Source organism: Ambystoma mexicanum, chromosome 13 (genome assembly GCF_040938575.1).
Source record: "Ambystoma mexicanum isolate Mex_15411 chromosome 13, UKY_AmexF1_1, whole genome shotgun sequence".
NCBI classification, from domain to species: Eukaryota; Metazoa; Chordata; class Amphibia; order Caudata; family Ambystomatidae; genus Ambystoma; species Ambystoma mexicanum.
This window is the reverse complement of record NC_090938.1, coordinates 719,549,004-719,567,731: the sequence shown is the minus strand read 5'-3', so window position 1 is coordinate 719,567,731 and position 18,728 is coordinate 719,549,004. Positions and strand designations below refer to the sequence as shown.

General features: G+C 45.3%; 1 protein-coding gene across 4 annotated transcripts in view; it reads left to right on the top strand.

Annotated features, from left to right (window-relative positions):
- The window catches only part of LOC138521796 (E3 ubiquitin-protein ligase TRIM39-like), a 135,493-nt gene that overhangs the window by 8,826 nt on the left and 107,939 nt on the right, over nucleotides 1–18,728 (top strand). For 3 of the 4 annotated variants that reach the window (XM_069634895.1, XM_069634897.1, XM_069634894.1), the window contains exons 3-4: nucleotides 4,729–4,959; nucleotides 12,523–12,545. In XM_069634895.1, coding sequence (XP_069490996.1) covers nucleotides 4,729–4,959; nucleotides 12,523–12,545 — 254 coding nt within the window. The remainder of the gene's footprint in view (nucleotides 1–4,728; nucleotides 4,960–12,522; nucleotides 12,546–18,728) is intronic. The other variant, XM_069634896.1, reaches the window with a different exon arrangement.

The window sequence follows — 18,728 nt, the reverse complement described above, 5'->3', positions numbered from 1 at the left end:
CAGTTACAAGTAGCCACGCTACTACCTAGAAATCCCAAATCTAGATGTGTTTAAATCTGCCATTTTGTGAAACATAGGCCTCCCTCCAACTATCTAGGCGTCTCAAATCCAGGTGTGGTTAGATCTGCCATTTTGTGAAACATAGGCCTCTTCCCACTATCTATAGTCTCAAATCCAGGTAGATCTCCCATCTTGTGAAACATAGGCTTCTCACCCACTATCTAGGAATCTCAAATGCAAATGTGTTTAGACCTGCCATTTTGTGAAACCTAGGCCTCTCTCCCACTGTCTACGAGTCTCAAATCCAGGTGTGGTTAGATCTGCCATTTTGTGAAACATAGGCCTCTCTCCAACTGTGTATGAATCTCAAAACAGGTATGGTTAGATCTACCATTTTGTGAAACATAGGCCTCTTCCCACTATCTAGGAGTCTCAAATCCCGGTGTGGTTAGACCTGCTATTTTGTGAAACATAGGCCTCTCTCCCACTATCTAGGAGTCTCAAAACCAGGTGTGGTTAGATCTGCCATCTTGTGAAACATACTCCTCTCTCCCCCTATCTAGGAGTCTCAAAACCAGGTGTGGGTAGATAAGCCATCTTGTGAAACATAGGCCTCTCTCCCCCTATCTAGGAGTCTCAAATCCAGGTGTTGGTAGATCTGCCATTTTGTGAAACATATGCCTCTCTCCCACTATCTAGGAGTCTCAAAACCAGGTGTGCTTAGATCTGCCATTTTGCGAAACATATGCCTCTCTCCCACTATCTAGGAGTCTCAAAACCAGGTGTGGTTAGATCTGCCATCTTGTGAAACGAAACATAGTCCTCCCTCCCCCTATCTAGGAGTCTCAAATTCAGGTGGGTAGATCTGCCATTTTGTGAAACATATGCCTCTCTCCCACTATCTAGGAGTCTCAAAACCAGGTGTGCTTATATCTGCCATTTTGTGAAACATAGGCCTCCCTCCCACTATCTAGGTGTCTGAAAACCAGGTGTGCTTAGATCTGCCATCTTGTGAAACATAGGCTTCTCTCCCACTATCTAGGAGTCTCAAATCCAGGTGTGCTTAGATCTGCCATTTTGTGAAGCATAGGCCTCTCCCCCCACTATCTGAGAGTCTCAAATCCAGATGTGGTTAGACCTGCACCCGAACTACATTAAAGCATACTGTACGTATACCTTACACCACGTCTGTGGACACAGGCCGCATGCACGGCCAAACATCCATGCACCGTAGAATGCAGCTATAACTATGCCATTCCTGTCTAGCAGCACACATAACCGTCCACATTGAAACACCTGACGTACCTCAACACCTGTGCCACTAGCATACAGCGACTACCAACGAAAAGAAATTCGGTATAGCTGGGCACACATCAAATCTTCAACAATAGCACTCTATCCCTAACCACCAACAGTGCCCACCCACGTGCCTGACCTTTGGGCTGCTTAGTGGAGCCTAGCCAGCCACCTAAATCCTAAGCCGGCGAAAATGCACACAAGCATCTCTTAATCTACACTCTTAAAACCTCCACCACATTGATTGCGGTAACCTAGGGCGTTACAACCACAAAGCGTGTTGAGGCCATACAAATGGGGAGAGAGCGCTATATAAATAACTGAATACAATACAATGTCCCAGGTCTATAGGGTGCTGTTCCTCCTACGAGGACCTTTACATAAGTGGATGCTGCCCTCAGAGCCGGAACCAAATGCTGACTCCAGAAGTCTCCAAAGTCGCACCTTCACTTCTATTTGTAGGTTCACTGCTGCTTTGGGATCCCATATTTTAACATGCTGTATTTGGGAATGTTAAGGAGGCCTTGCTCAGTCATAATTCAATAAAAGCCCCATCAGTGACAGAATTGTGCAAACAGCAAAGGTTTTATTCTCAGTCGACTGGGGGCCGTTACACAAGCCAACGTTGATCAGTTAACCAGGCAAGGACTCAAAAGCCTGCCCCTTTTGAACACACCTTTATTGAGAATACAGCATTGCACAATATTTGTATACTAATTTAAACCTTAGATTTTAACATATTCTAATTTGCCCTTTTACTTAAAGGTCAAAACACTTCCTGAAACACATTACTCCTTATGCAAATTAGCAAGACTAGGTAGTTTCCCAAATTTCACCCACTCATTGACATATGTTTCAACCTTAACACTGGACAAAACAAGTTCTGGAAATGACCCACGTCTTCAGACATCTTGGCACACTGTGTCCAAGACATGGATAAGTTGTCTAGTTTTCTATTGGCTAATCCATCTTCTTATTTATTTGTGACTGTATGCCAGTTTCACTGGCAAATCAGCACTGTGGAAATAATATATTCTCCCATTTGATGCTGCCAAATTGTCTGCACCTGGATTGCCCAAGCCCCATCCTCCAACCGTGGCTGGGTTACTGGCCACCATGTTTTGAGCTCTTAACAGCTATGTATTCTCTGGGCTTTCAACACCCTGCCCTGAGGCCTATTTCTAATTTAACACATGCCATGGTATTCATTTTAAAATAAATGTATGCCTGTTGCTGCGATATTTTTTATGTCAGGAATCAATATTCTGTGTTAATGTTGTGAGCACTGCAAGCGTACCTATATGTTATATGTTGTCCTAAACAAGTGTGTCCCGTGTTACCTATTTCCAATGTACATTGCCTTGTATAGGGGCAGCTAAACTACCTAAATAGACAATACTCCTGAGTTTTCAATGTTGGGCAGGAGGGAGGGGTATAGGCCCTAAATAAAATATTTACCTATCTGTCACAGGAGAGGGGGGCTGCTCCTCTACATGAACATTTGAGAAAACCCACACTTTCACTAGGACCACTTGTATTTACTTTGATGCTTAAGGACATATTTGATCCTGGAGAGAGAGAATCTCCTACACTCACAGACTTTCCTATGGATCTGCTGGTGAAATCTGTTTGGGTTTTATTCAGTGACAAAGGGTGCTGTGTTTCCATGAGAAATTCGTGTGTCCTTACAGGGTACCACACCTCAAACATCCCACTTTCTCCCTTCCAATTCTCACTTTTCAATCCCTATTGGACACATGCATTAGCTGTGGGACTTGAAGCTGACTATTATGGACACATCCCAGTCAGATATGTACATAGGGTTTTAAATATTTAATTTTCTGAGAAGGATGTTCACCCAGTCTTCATCACAAGGATCAGGGAATGGTATCACCAAGACCCTGAAGCCAAGAGTACAAGGAAGAACTCTTAAGAAAATATCACAGGGACAGGATTCCCAGACGATTTTAAAGGACCAAACACATAAGCACTACTTCTCCCGGAATTCCCTCTCTCACAAAGGGAAAATCTGGAGCAGATCTGTGAAACTCAACTAGAGGTATAAGGAAAAGAAGACTATGGGGAAACCCTAATCATCCCATAGAAGTAGCTCCCCAGCCCGCAAGAGAACAGGTATGGGAGAGACACACCTCTCTCCCATTTAACAGCATTGGTGACTGGGTGAAGCACAAGTCTTCCCTGTGCAAAAACCTGTCACACAGAGAGGACTTCACTTCTTCCCCCACTTCAGGAAGATTTGAAGACTTGCTCATGCCCAATTACTTCCCTGAATCTACCTCAGCCTCCAGGCCCATGCTACTCCCCCTGAGTGGTCCTTCTGGTATGTCTCTACTGCCTTTGACTAACATCGGGCGTCTGCCTGCTTTGCTGCATCTTCTCCTGGGGCTTCTGGTCCTTCAGCCGACCTCTGGATCTCTTGGTTTGGGTCTCCTCTGGCCCTCCCTGGAGTTGTTTACGGCCAAATCTGCATCTGAGGGGTATAGTATAGACGTACATTCATTTTCCCCATACAAGCGGACGCAGCTCTCCAGATAATTTTTTTAAGTAGGAATGTTTTACTCCCTATTTTTGAAATTGGAGGTGAAATAATTTTTCAGGGAGTAAAAAGTAATTTCTTCTCTCAATGGGGGTATTTTTTAGGAGAAACATTTGATCTAAAAAAATAATTGTAACCATATATCTTTGCACCTAGTGATTCATGCAGCTTATAATGCTTATAATGCATGTTTACATTAAAACCTTTCCTCAGATTTGCCGCTAATATTTGCACTCCTTCCTGTTCCTCTGCTCTCCAAATGCCATAGATCCAAACCTGTCCATTGAGCAATGTGAGTAGCGCTTCTTCCTGTGGCGATGCTCTCCAGTTGCCATGGATCTGAACATATCCACAGGGACCAGTGATGCACAGCCTGGGGCAGGAGATGGGGTGGGGTGGGGGGCTAATACAGAGAGCACTACTGCTGCCCACAGGGATCAGTGATGCATAGCTTGGGGCAGGAGATGCAGAGCGTAAACAGATAGCTCTGCTGATGCACACAGGGGCCAGTAAGGCACAGCCTGGGGCAGGAAATCGCAGTTGAGACAGGAAGCACTACTGCTGCACACAGGGACCAGTGATGCACAGCCTAGGGCAGAAGATGGGGTGCTTATACAGCGAGCACTACTGCTGCACATGAGCTTCAGATGCACAGCACAGCATGGGTGCGGGCAGAGCCACCATATGGGGAATATACTGACCTTTAGCTGATTGGCAGTCAGTAATCAATAATTCACGTGTGTTAGGTTTAATATTTTAGAAGTTATTAAGAGGAAACCACTACAGGTGTTACATGTAGGTTACTTTATGATGGTTAATATAATAATCAGAAATATAATGTTTGTCTTTTGTTTTTTTAAAATCTCATTTTTAAGGCAAACATTATGAACCAGAGAGAGAAAATCCTTAGTACATTTGAGCACCTGAAGCAGTTTCTGGAGAAGGAGAAACAGCAGCTGCTCAGCAGACTGGAGAAGGAGCAAGAGGAGAACATGAAGAAGATTCAGGAGAAACTGACCCAACTGGAGAAGCAGCAAAGCACCCACAGGGACCTGATCACAGAGCTGGAGAGGAGGTGCCAGCAACAGGATGTGGATCTCCTGAAGGTGAGGGGGGATCAGGGATCTATAGAACTATAACAGTGATCCACCCACAGGAGCCTGATCACATAGGAAAAGCCAGCAACAGGATGTTGGTTTACTGAAGGTGAGAGGGGATTAGTAACCTAAAGATAAAGAGCAGCAATCCACCCACAGGGGTATGATCCCAAAGCTAGAACAGAGGTGCCAGCAGCAACAAAGGGAGTTCCTAAAGATAAGACTGGATCCAAGATCTATAGACCTGCAACAGCAGGAATCCACTGCCAGGGACCTGACCACAGAGCTGGAGAGGAAGTGCCAGCAGCAGGATGTGGAGTTATTAAAGGTAAGACGGGATCAGGGATCTATGGACCTGTAACAGCAGCGATCCACTGCAAGGGACATGATCACAGAGCTGGAGAGGAAGTATCAGCAGCAGGATGTGGATCTACTGAAGGTGAGCAGGAATCTGAAACGTATAGAAATAGAGCAGCAATCCACCCAGAATTACAACAGAGGTGCCAGCAGCAGGACGTGGATCTACTGAAGGTGAGAGGGAATTGGGGATCAATGGCCCTGTAACAGCAGCGATCCACTTTGGAAGGTCAGAATAAGTACCAGCGATTCTGATCCATTTTCAAGCCATTTATATTAAACACAAAGATGAAACTCCTAACTGTCTCCTCAGTCGTCGTTGGGTCTCCAAAGAAAACCGTCCCTGTCCAACTCTAACCTATTCTATCACTGCCACTGTATATATAGAACTAAGGAACAGGAGAATGACTCCCTTCTCCTGTATTTTGCTTTTCAGTAATGTCAATTTTAGTTCTTGGCAATTCCTTGATCAAGTTCACATAGTTCAGAGATAGGGTTCTTCAGCTTTTCCACAGTGTTCTTGACACTTTGTTTTCCCCTCTTTATCTTCCTTCGATCTCACGTTTGGTCTAATGTCCTTATTGTTCTCTCTTGATACAAAGTCCACTTCCTTTTCTGGCTGGGCCAGTTATTCAATCTTCTATAAGTTTTCTCACTTTCTTTGTACACTTCTTTATCACTGGATCAAGTATTAAGATCCCAGAAATGGTCTTGGCTTGATTTCCACTTTTTTATATTACTGGGACGAGTATGATTGTGCTCGTAATGATTCACTCTTGGCTCTCTCTCTTTATTACTCAAACGAGTATGATTGTGCCAGTAACAATTCACTCTTGGCTCTCGCTCTTCAGGGTTTCTGGGACGAATATGATTCGTATACTCGTTATGTTCGTGTTCCCTCCCGGGTCTCCCGCTGTCCTCGTTACCTTTTTGTCTCGGGGTTAGTGTTACCAGGCCTGTTAGCAGGATGGGAAACTCTTCAATGTTCTTCAGGATGCCTTCTCTCTCTTCTCCGGTTTCCTCTCTTGCTCCGCACCTATCCCTGGATGTCAGAGTCTCGGTGGTGTCTGCGTAGTTGTTGGACTGCACAGTCCACCCCTTCTGGGTCATGCCACCAGTTACAAACAGCTTGCTTCCTTGGGGTTTCTCTGCCCCAACACCTCCTGCCTTCAGCTGTCTGCGGAGCCGTCTTCCACGCCAGTTAGTCCCTTTGTCAGTCGGCAGGGTTCCTCGCGGTATCTCCTTCTCTTCAGCAACACCTGCTGGAATCTCATGGACTTCTCTCCACGCAAAGCAGGTTTGAAACTCCCAGGTCTCTCTTCCTGCTTCAGCTCCTCCTTCTTTTTTTATCACGTGCAGCTGGGCCTTCCCCAACTTAGGATCCCAGTCCTTCTCTTTCTCTTGAGTACTCCGTATTACACAATCTCTCTTCTTCTTCACAGTACTTGATGCTTGACTGTTCTGTATGCATCTATCACTCTTCTTCACAGCACTTGATGCTGGAGTGATCTGTATTGCTCTTGAATATTTCTTCTTCTTGGTATCTTCAAAATATACTTCTTCATAGTATACCAATGGTTTTACATCACAGTAACAGATATTGGTTTGGTCTTTCTGTGACTTGGTCCTCACTAATGTTTTAGGGTTGAGTACATCAGGGAGTTTGTCAGTGGAATGTGAGTCATTGTCCCCAAGGGGGGAGTCTCTGCCAGTGAGGTCCACTTGCCTATACCCTTAGGGAGGGTATTGCATAGCAGGCTCACGTCCCCAGACTCACAGGGAAAAGCTCCTGCCTGGGAAGAAGTGACTGAATCCCGTGATTCATCAGACCACCCACGGGACTAGATCACAGAATTAGAGGAAAGTGTTAGCAGCAGGAAGAGGATTTACTGTAGGTGAGAGGGGATCAGGCAGCTATAGAACCAGAAGTGCAGCATTTTTTCCATATGGACATTACATCAGCGCTATAGGGCAGGTGTCAACAGCACAATGATAAGAAAAGGTGACCCCTTGAACTTTCTTAATAGTAATTCAGAAGTACAAAAACCATATGTTGGTAACTGGATCCATTTGGAAATAGTCAACTGGAATTCATAGCAGAGCATGCTGCATGTAAGTGAAGAACTAACAACTGCAGAAGATATTTAAAGCTAGGGTGGGATATCTCAAGTCACTCTATGTCAGCTTCTACTAAATGCGGTTGTTAATGAAAATATATAAGTATGTAATTATCTACATCAAGGTATTAAACAATAACATTAAAAATGTAATCAATACAATATATACACCTCTCGATTTTCATACATAGCAGTTCAGGAGATGCACATGAACTCAATTTTCAGTAAAATGATAAGATAGCAAACAGTTGCAAATGGTTTCTACTGGTCCTAGTTGCTGACATACAATATCATATATAAAATGCTTAGGATGTCAGTGCAAAATCAGTTCACACTTTCATCAGCAGGTGGCACCAAAGTGCTGCGGGGAATGGTCTGTGATGCTATGAGCTATGATGGGTGTAGGTGGGCAAGTCCACACTCTATTAACTTTATACTCAGTGCTGTTACCCTTGCCCAACCTCTTAGCTGTCCCTCTTGTCCCACAGTTTGAGGACCACCAGTTGTAAGGCTGCTGGGGATCTGCATGGGCCAGGGCTGGTGCTGTAATGAGGGTCTGCTTGAGCTCCTCCAAGGTCTGCTGGCATTGGTCTCTCCATCCTTCACCAATGGGGTCCCAAGAATGTACATTTTGTGGGACTGATGGTACTCCTCTTGCCCTTCTGGGTAGTGTAAGGGTGTGTAAGGAGTAGACTGGCACACGGGTGGTATTGTAGTAGCTATAGACTTTTATTGTGGGGAAATGAAGAAGGAAAACTATATCTATCCTGTAAGGGAGGCATGGTATCACAAGTATGACACTGACACAAGAGCTAGAAGTTTCAAAACCTTTAATAAATTCTTGGGGTTTTGAAAAACTCCTACTTTGCCCTATAGCTATGATGAGAGTAGGCTCTACCCTCAAATAATAAAGAAAACACAGTCCTAGTCAGTCTATGTCAAATCAAAATGGCCTACACTAAAAGAAAAACATGCTTGCCCTATCTCTTATACAAATATTGTGTAAAGGGGAATGTGTATGCAAAGGAAAGTCGGTGTAATAACATAAAAGATTGAGGTGGCTGAGTCAGCTCTCCTCCCCATGCTGGACAGCACGGAGTAAGGTAGACACTGTAGACAGGATGAAACACACTGGCTCAGGTTATCAAAAAAAGGACAGTTCAAAATGTGGGTCGAGGCCTGATTGGCCTTCCACGTTGAAGTCACTTTCAGTTCACTAAAAGTTTTTTTCACAGTTCAACAAAAGTTCACATAGGTCTCCCTATGTTGGGCTCGGACCTCTCAACAAAAAGTACCTGATTCAACGTCACGTAGGTCTCCCTCAGTCGGGCTCGGACCTCTCAACAAAAAGTGCCTCAATCAACATCACGTAGATCTCCCTCAGTCGGGCTTGGACCTCGCAATGATAGCACTTGCAGGGGTTCCTTTCCCCAAGCTTCATTCAGATTCATTAGGGGTTCCCTTCCCCTAACTTATTTCATATTCCAAGTCTCCCTCGGTTGGGCTCGGACCTTCCACTGATGTTGAAGACTTTCGAGTGTGCACAGCTTTTTCCATATACCTCCACAGGACCACTTTGACTTTTACTTTATCTCTCCCTTACGGTATTTGCCCCATTGTCTCTTGGTCTTGGTAGTTCCACAGCACAATCAGGAAAATTCAAAAATCTTTCTCTTAAAGCAATCACCTTTTAACTTCTCCTTTCAATGGGATTAATATTGACCATTGCCCCCTTCAGAGTTAGTTCACTTTGACGCTTTTTAACAAGACATGGAACTATTTCGTGGAGACTTTAGAGTGAGCAATTTCCTTTCGCGGGACCACTCCGCTACTCTGTATCACTGGCTTCACTGTTATCAGTAACGTTGAAGTTCACTACTGGTTTGCTTTCTTTCGCATCTCATCCGCAAGCGCGCAACCTTCAATCGTAAGATATAATGTTGCGGCTTCAATCTTTCCTTGACACAAACCGCCTTTCATCTCTTTCGCTAACTCACTGGTTGTGTGCATTCCTTTCTTTTCTCTGTGGCTTTGATTCACAAGTCGAGGTTGATACCACAGGCTTGGCCTCACCTCCCCAACTCTGCAGTTCACCCAGGAGGGTTGCTGGCATGCTTGAAACACAATGCTGGCTTCTTCTTGGCTGGGATTTGGCTTCCTTTGCATATTCCTCACGGTTTCCCAGAGGCAACGACCTCCTGCAGGGATCTTCAGGGTTTCTCTACACCTCTCTCTGGTCCCTGTATCTGTCGTCCTACTCCAGTGAGTTTGCCTTCGCCCCGGAAGATCTGCTCCTTCTCGTGCCTCACCGTGCTCAGAGTGTGTCTCAAACTCTCTCATGAGGGCTAAAAACCAAGCTATTCAACTAGCCAAGTCCCAAGGGAGTTCCACTGTAACCATGGAACACTCCCACTATAATCCTGTCGAACCTGTTCAATACTGTTCTCATGAAAATGCTTTAAATTGTATTGCTCAATATTGCCCTGATGAATATGCGTTAAGTTGTACCTAAGTGAATATACTGTAACAGCGCCACAATGCCTCAGGGCCGTTGTGCGCTTTATGAATTCAAATAAATAAATAAATACATAAATAAATAATATTCCACCTTTTATCCGTGTGAGGGGAGCTAATGGGTATCAGATGTATGTGATTAAGGTCAACTGCCTCACTTTGCCTTACCTTATTAACGGGACCTGTCCAATGAGATATTGTCAAGATGTGCGTCCCTAGGGCGCTGCGTACCTGTGTTTCCTGTAGGCTTGCGTGCCGGGGTCGCCAGGACGTTGCTTGTAGAACGAAAGATGAGAGGGTAACGCCAGGAACCGGCCCAGGTCCCGTCCTGATTGCAGGATTGAAAATGGGTCCGATTCCTGACGCCACGGGTGAACACTTCCCTGGATTTACGTGGCGCCAGAACAGTGCAAGCACTGAACAGGGAAGGCCGGTAGATGAAGACTGTGAGCTTGAGTGCGTTGCTGTGATTCTGCAGAATCCTTCTTGAAGATGTTGAGAGAAGCCAGCCGGGACTGTAGTATGGCAGAAAAGGCAGACGGCAAGTAGGACCGAACAAAGGCACCGGAGGCACTGGCACCCAGCACAAGGCAGAGGAGTATTCAGGTAAGGAAGGTGGTCAGGCAGGAGAGGGAAGGGAGGTAAGGAGGAATAATGGAGGGACCGGAGGAACTAGGCCAGGACCGGACAATACCCAACCCAAGAGAGCAGACCCCCAACCAAGGAACCTAACCACCAGGGTAAGGGAAGGCCGGGCAAACTGGAAGGAAACAAGGGAGGCAAGCGAACGACTCCCTTCTCCTGGACTGGGTATAACTGTTCCGGGTGATGATTTGATCCAAATGTGCATTACCAGAGGGAATACCTCCCTTACCCTGGTCTTTCATTAATGTCCACAATGTAGAACACCAGGGTGAATGACTCACTTTCCCTGGCCTCAGAAGAAGGACTCAACTTTCTTGATATCTCTTTCTATGGATTTCACAATGTTACTGAACCAGGGGGAATGCTCCCTTCCCCAGGTCTCTCTTGTTCTTGATATTGGCAGTTCACAATGCCAGGGGAGAAGTCTCCCTTCCCCTGGCCTTCTCAGGCTGAATTGGCAGTTCACAATGTCAGGGGGAATGTCTCCCTTCCCCTGGACTTTCTTAGGCTAAATTGGTAGTTCACAATGCCAGGGGGGATCTCTATCTTCCCCTTGTCTTTCTCAGATAAAAATAGATCGATATGGCACCCCAACCCTTGTTTTCTTAAAGATTTGTTTAGGCAGACCTGGTTCACTTGCCTGCCAGATACTGCCATGAAGAAGATGGTTAGGGAGGCTCTACCTCTCAAGTTGCATGTCCACGACCCTACTTCCTCTTTTAGTTATTCTTCCCGATAGACTTGGTTCACTCTCCTGCCAAGTAAGATCATAATAACAGTTGTTCCAACTATTTTTAACTTAACCTGGGTCTCAGACACGGGGTTCAGGGTTTCTTTCTCCTCCTTTCTCTCTCCCGACAGCCCAAGTAGTCTCTGGAGGATAGCTCAGGGGCAACGCGTTCGCCTTGGAAACAGGACGCCACACAGCAACTGGGTATTAAGCGCGTTATAAATAACCAATTACATTACATTACAAGTACCTTCTGGGTCTCTGCCGGTTCTCCTCCGTCAGTTGCGTGCTCTTCTGACAACCTCTTGGGCTTCCTTAACTGTTGTGCTGCGTTGGCTCTGCAGCATTTCCTGCTGGGTGGCTTGCACGTCTTTCCCGACCGTGTGGTCCGGTTACTACTTCTTCCAGGACTTCCGCTCTTCCAGCACTCATGTCAGCACAGGCACAGAGGACCGTATAGGGACGCCAAGGCTCCCTCGCTCATATCCTGATCAGTGGTTTCCTCCTCTCTCCATGCGGAACGTCATTCATGCTTGTGGAACTTCCTGCGAGGGTCTGACAACAAAGTAAGTCTGACTGGACCGCTCACCTAAGTCACATGGAGCATTCTTCATGGCTCTGCACCTCTTCCTTTTCCCAGTACTTGTCTGGTATACCTACTTTGGGGAGTTCACACTCTTCTTCGTCCCAGTACTTCCTAAAGTTCTAGTTTCACAAAAGTACAAAGGAACACTAGGCAAGGTGATGGTGTATGGAGGTGTGTAGAGTAGGAATGAAGGTTGTTAGCAGAGGTGTGTGTAGGACTGGTAGATCACGTTCTCCCGGGTGTCTTCCCTGTATCCCATAGGGGGAATCCCTCCCCATGAGATCCTCCCACTGAGTACCATTCCCAGGGGGACTATCGGGTAGCGTCCTCACCTCCCTGGCCTCGTGAGAAGGGTCTCCCTCAGGGAGAAGGGACGACATCACGTGATTCATCACAGTAGGCTGATATCCCTTGGTGTGGTCCCCAAGTGGTCGGGTGATTTTTGGCAAATCTCGTGACTAGCCTCCAGTAGTAGTTACAGAATCCCAGGACACTCAGCAATTTCTTCAGGGTCTGAGGTTGTTGTCAATCATAGCTCTGCATCTCTGCAAAATGGAAATTAATGTTTAGAATATTGTGGTATGGCTATTTATATTGTCCTCTTTCTCTCTTTCTCTCTCTAGGATGTGAAGAGCGTCTTGGGCAGGTACGTCTCCTCTTGCGTTGATGAACCCTCATTGTAGACTCCCTTTTATCCCTGTGGATGTCCTCTGTTCCTCACATTTATTACATACTACAGACCCCGGCTCCATCTTCATTGAAGGAAGAGTCCTGTCTCTAAGCTCACAGTGCAGGTCCCTACCTTCACTCTAACCCTATATACACCATACAGGCTCTGTACTATTACCACTTGCAAGCCCCAGACTCTGTACTATTAGTTCTTGCAAGCCTCTCCCTCCTCTCTCTAAGCTCACAGATCAGGCCCATCCTTCTGTATAACCCTAAAGACCCCATATATACTCTGTACTATTACCACTTGCAAGCCTCTCTCTCTCTCTTTCTCTCTCTCTCTAAGCTCACAGTGTAGGGCCCTTCTTTCTGTATAAGCCTATGGACCCCATATAGACTCTGTACTATTACCACTTGCAAGCCCCTCACTCTGCTCTGAAAGGTCACAGTGCAGGGACCTTCCTACTGTGTAACCCTATATAGAGTCAATATTTTATGCTTACCCCTGGGATGTCTCCCACTCCTAAATCTGGGCTCAGCAAAGAGGTTCTTTCTCTCGCCCTAACCCCATACGTTTTGCCCTTCCTCTTACCTCTCTCAGCTGCTCGCAGGCCCATGCATACCCTGGAAGTTCTTTCATTCTTCTCATGTACCTTTTTATTAGCACTGGCAGTGGCTGCCTCAGCCAATCAGAATGCTGGAAACATGGGCTGTAGCTTGTGGTACTAGACCGCATTCGGAGCAGTCTAAGAGTTGCTCACGTTTGTTCACCACTCGCTCACTTTAGTTCTCTCTTTCACTGCTCTTGGCTGCCATGAAAATAGAAATTGCGCTTTTTTGCTTTTGAAAGAGACCTCTTCCTGTTTTAATTGCAGAGTTCTACAAAAAATGAAGCAACCCTTTAACTTCAGCCTCTGGAAGATGCTCAAGTGTACGAATGGCTATGATCAGCGGCCACCTGAAGGCATGTTTGATTTAGTTATGCTTGAGCACGTCATGAGCGCTTAGTCGCCTGACATGCGTCAGCACTTCGCTTATTCCATCATCATGGATCCAAGGGAACTAGCAAAGATGACTGACCTCTGGCTCTCTCACAGAGTCGACCACAGCGATAAGGGGACAGGTAAGGCAGGCCGAAATTCAACCAAGTAGAAATGGGTAACCCCTTGTGGGTTGGCCCTAAAAGAAGGATGGCACCACTAACCCAAAGGTGAGTGGTGGTTCCTCAGTAATACCCTGGCTCCCCAGCACCTTCTGGGACTAACAGATTGCTGAGCTGTGCGCCTAAAGCAGGGCTGAAGTCGAGGGTACGCGCGGGTGGACGGCGTCCCCGCACTTTATTCAGAGAGCGGACGCCATCCCCCAGGGTTTTTTAGAGGCTATGTGTAAAAGAAGACACTTTGACCGTCTTCTGCAAAATTTTGGTTTTATGCACCATCTGGGTTTCGAAACAGTCGCCAGGTTCACAGGTCGGGCACTTCACCATTACACTATATAACCGGGTGAAAAATAAAAACTAAGGGTGAAATGTCACATTTTGGGACTGCAGTCTCCATGGAAAACATTGGCATTGATTCTTGGGGTTTAAAACGTGCACACTTTTTAACATTTTCAAACCCTAGAAAATATCCTTTCTTGGTTTATGTGTATGTTGATTTTATGAAAGGCAAATGCCTATACGTCTTGTGCAATTTGTATGGTTATGCAAAGCCAATTGAATTAAATGTGCATATTTCACCGTTATATGCTCATCTGGTGACGTCACATCCCATGGCGTATGTTAAAAAGCCCCCTAACTTTTTTCTTTAGGACTTGACCCCTGGCCTCTGGTCACCGGGAGGCTTGCCCTTGTGCAGACATCCCAGAGATGTCTTCAATTTCGCTTAATGTGCCAGGGTTAAGACCCAGAAAGGAAGTTGGGGGAGTGCTGGTAGGGGTTCCCTCCAATACTTAGCAGTATGTCCATTCCATTCTAGTGGAGAACCAACATACCACTGGAATCAGAGACACTGCTGTCAGTACCACTGATGTTGACAGCACTTTCCTTTAGCCAGAGGTTCTACCAAATAGTCCTCTGCAGGCCGCTAAGTTATTTAGTGCCTCGTTAAGACTTTCCCTATTTTTAACATTTCCCTCTAGATAGTTAACTGGAAGTTAACTCTCCCTGTTGGTGTCCAAGAAAATGTCCTGGGCAAAGATCTGGGAATGACTTGGAAGAGAGAGGCATCTTTAAAGGCACCACTCTCATCCCAGGAGTTGTAACATTCAATTCTACTCCTGTGGGTTTTATGTGTTTTTAGTGAGCATTTTTGATTTCTGATTTTATTTTCACCATTTCTTTGTATTGCAAAATATGGGGGAAACCCCCCCACACCCTTGCTGCCCCATCTCGCCACGCTCTCTCCTACTGACCCCCAAGTCACATTGCCTTATCCAAACACACTCCCTGCATTTTGCAGTAAAAACAAATTTGTGAAAATCAGCAATAAAAAATACCACAATGAAAAATATAGGGTAGCAAGTCTCTGTACCTTCTTGTCAAGGGTCAATTTATGAAAAGTTATCCAGGTCGAAAAGATGAAGTACCAGTTTCTCTTCTATGTCTTTAGTTGTTAAGCCTTGTATTCCACCTGCTCCTGCGGGTGAGGCTGGGAACCCAAAGTCCTCCTGGACCATTCAAAACTTCTACTGGGGGGTCGCTGTTGTGCACGAGCAAAATGGCTGCTTGATCCAGGAGCTCTGCTGCCTGAGACCGCAACGCAGTGGCAGAAACACCCTTTCTGTGCACCATACGCAGCGAAAACGCCTGGTGGTAGATCTAAGGGATGTATCTCCCTCCTCGCCGACTTTGAGACCTGACAGTGCACCTGGACCGCGGCAGGCCTTTGTGTGCGTCCCGGCCTTCTGGCACGGCTCACGTTTCTGTATAGGGCGCGCCTGGAGCATTGTAGCAGGGGACCTGGACTGCGTGGGCTGCGAGGAGGGACCTGCAGCTGGGGGCAGCCACCTTCACCTCTGTCACCCCCATATGAAAGAAGGAAATCTACAGACTACAATTTTCACGAAAGAAACAGATAGAAATAGTCTTCTACAGGCAAAAAGTTTCCACCCAAAAAATACCTTCTCAAGCATTCCACTCAGTCAGTTTCTGAGATATCGTAGGATCATCTCTGAGGACACCGATGTAATAAATGAGGATACCGGTAAAAGTTTATGATAAGAACTTTAATGTAGGCCCCCGGAGCGATCAGCCGCCGGGAATTTAATGCATATAAACACTCTAACAGAAGAACATTCTATAATCCCTACGTTCCACTGACGTAGTGTCGGTGCGTATCTAACATCTAACATCTCCCTTCCTATATGAAACGGGATGGGAGGAGAATGAAAGGAAAGAAGGAAACAAAGAGGAAACAAGAGAAATATGAAAGAAAGTATGGAACCTTGGAATGGTTGGGGATAACTGTGACAGTAATAGCATCATTTGCAATAGTTTTTTTTCTAAACAGGAGGATGCTGTGGCCAGCACTTCAATAATAGACATAGTCACTGTTGAAGTTTCGGATGGCCCTCCGATTCCTCTTGGACAGTCCACCAGCAGAACCTTTATCACTCCCATGAGAGATCTTGTCATCTTCTTCTTCATAACCTTGTTGGTGTATATCTTTTGTCTGAACATTGCCTTTCAACAGTGTGTCTTTACGTGTGCTTGGTTTGTTGAAATCTTTTTCTATTTTCACCAGGTCATCACCAGACCATCTCTTCCCATCATCCAACAGCACAGATTGCGGGGATCTGAAACCAGATTCACCTTTGGGTGTTTTCTTGGGCTCTCTGACACATACCCAGTCTCCTTCTTGAATTACCATTTGTTTTACTCTGTTCCTTGAGTCATAGTATGCTTTGTATTTACTTTGTTTTCCTTTCACTAATTTCTGGACATGGTCCATGTTCAATTTTGCTTCTCCATTGTCCATGAAAATCCATGCTGGTCTGAGTCGATTGCATGCGACTCTGCCTCTCATCATGATGAATGGTTCGACATTGGTGGTGGTGTGTGGAGTTGTCCTGTATGCAAATAGGGCTTCTTTAAGTGTCTCCCTCCATGGAAATGTGTTGACTATGGCCAATTGAATCACACTCTTTACTAGCCTGTTCATTCTCTCTACAAGTCCATTAGAGATTGGGTGATATAAGGATGTGGTTATGTGATGTATTGACCTGTCTCTGAGAAACTCTTGAAATTCCAATGATACAAATTGTGATCCATTGTCGGAGACCAGTTCTTTGGGATCTCCTTCTCTGTTGAACACATCTGTCAGAAATTCTGTGATCTTTTTTGTGGTTACACTTGTTTCTGATATTCCCCACTCTGTCCACTTGGACGTATAGTCTACAAGCACTATGATGTAGATTTTTACAGCTTCAAGATTCTCGAATGGACCCATGATGTCTATGGCTAGTTTGGACCACACATTTTTTGGGGTTTCTACTGGCTGTAATGGTGTTTCCTCAGAACTTTGGATTTGTCGCTTGTGGCGCAGGCAGAGCAGTTCTTGACCATTTCCTCCGCTTCCTTCCACATGTGTGGCCACCAGTAGTTGCTTCTCAAGCGGTTCTTTGTCAAACTTCTCCCTAGGTGTCGTTCGTTTGCTAGGTCGAGTAGTTTTTTTCTGAGTTGTACTGGTGGAATGACTCTATCGCCTCTATAGATGTGTTCCTTGTCCATGGATATTTCTTCCCTGATGGGCATGAAATTTGTTAGATTTTGACACAATCCTCTCCAGTCATTGGTTATTGCTTTCCTAATTTCTTGTTTTTCAGGATCAGTAACGGTTGTGTTTTTCCATTCTTCTATGGGAATGGCTGGATTTATGGCAGCTATTATGTCTCCCTCTGCACCTTCAGATTCATCATCTTGGTTGGTCGATAATCTGGAGAAACAGTCTGCCACTTGATTTTGCGTCCCTGGAGTGTAACATACATTGAGGTTGTATTGCATGATATCAAGGATCCATCGTCTGATTCTTGGTGATATGAGGTGAGGTGTTTTAGACTGGAGGACATGCACTAGTGGTTTGTGGTCTGTTCTGAGTATAATGGGTAGCCCCCAAATTAAATTCCTGAAATGTTGTTCGATCCACTTGACACCCAGCGCCTCCCTTTCTATTCTGGAACAATTCAATTCTGCTCCTTTCAACACTCTGGACGCAAAGGCAATTGTTACTTTGTTCTTGTTTTGTATTTGTTCTAAGACTCCTCCCAGACCGCTCTTACTGGCATCCACTGATATGATTGTCTTCGCGCTGCAGTCAAACATTCCTAAAGCTGGTGCTTGATTAATTTTAGATTTTATTTTTTCAAACTCCACTTTACATTCTTCAGACCATTCAAATCTATTCACCTTCTTCATGATGTTTCTCATATTCTTAGTCTTGCTGGCATAGTCACCTATGAATTTGGAGTAGTACTCCGTCATTCCAAGGAAGCTCCTCAGTTGATCCTTGTTTTCTGGTTCTGCAATGTTCATTATGGTGTCCATTAGTTCTTTCTTGGGACTGATGCCTTTGGCGTCTGTGGAATGACCAAGGTATGACACTTTTTTGCATTTAACGTTGCACTTGTCTAACTTTAAAGTGAGGCCGCTTCTTTGGATTACTAGTAACACGCCCATAAGTATTGCGTTGTGTTCCTCTTCTGTGATGGCTGATATGAGGATGTCGTCTTGGAAGCAATGTACACCTTCCAGGCCCCCGAATATATGTGTCATTAGCCTCTGAAACACTGCTGCAGCTGATGCGAGTCCGAAAGGCATTCTCTTGAACATAAACGCCCCCAACGGAGTGACAAATGATGTAAGGCTCTTCGAGTTCTCCTCCAAGGCAATTTGATGATAGGCCGAGGATAGGTCCAGGGTACTGAAGTACTTTGCTGGTTTTATGGTTGTCAATAGTTCCGATATATGTTTGGAAGGGGATGCCTATCAATCCAGATGTTTTTGTTCATGTCCCTTAAATCGACGCACATTCTTATGGAGTTGTCAGGTTTCTTCACAAGTACTATCGGAGCAAGCCATTCTGAACTCTCAATGGGTTGTATGATGTTCTGTTCACATAGGCGCGTGAGTTCAATTTTTAATGCTTCTTTAGTTCCAATAGGA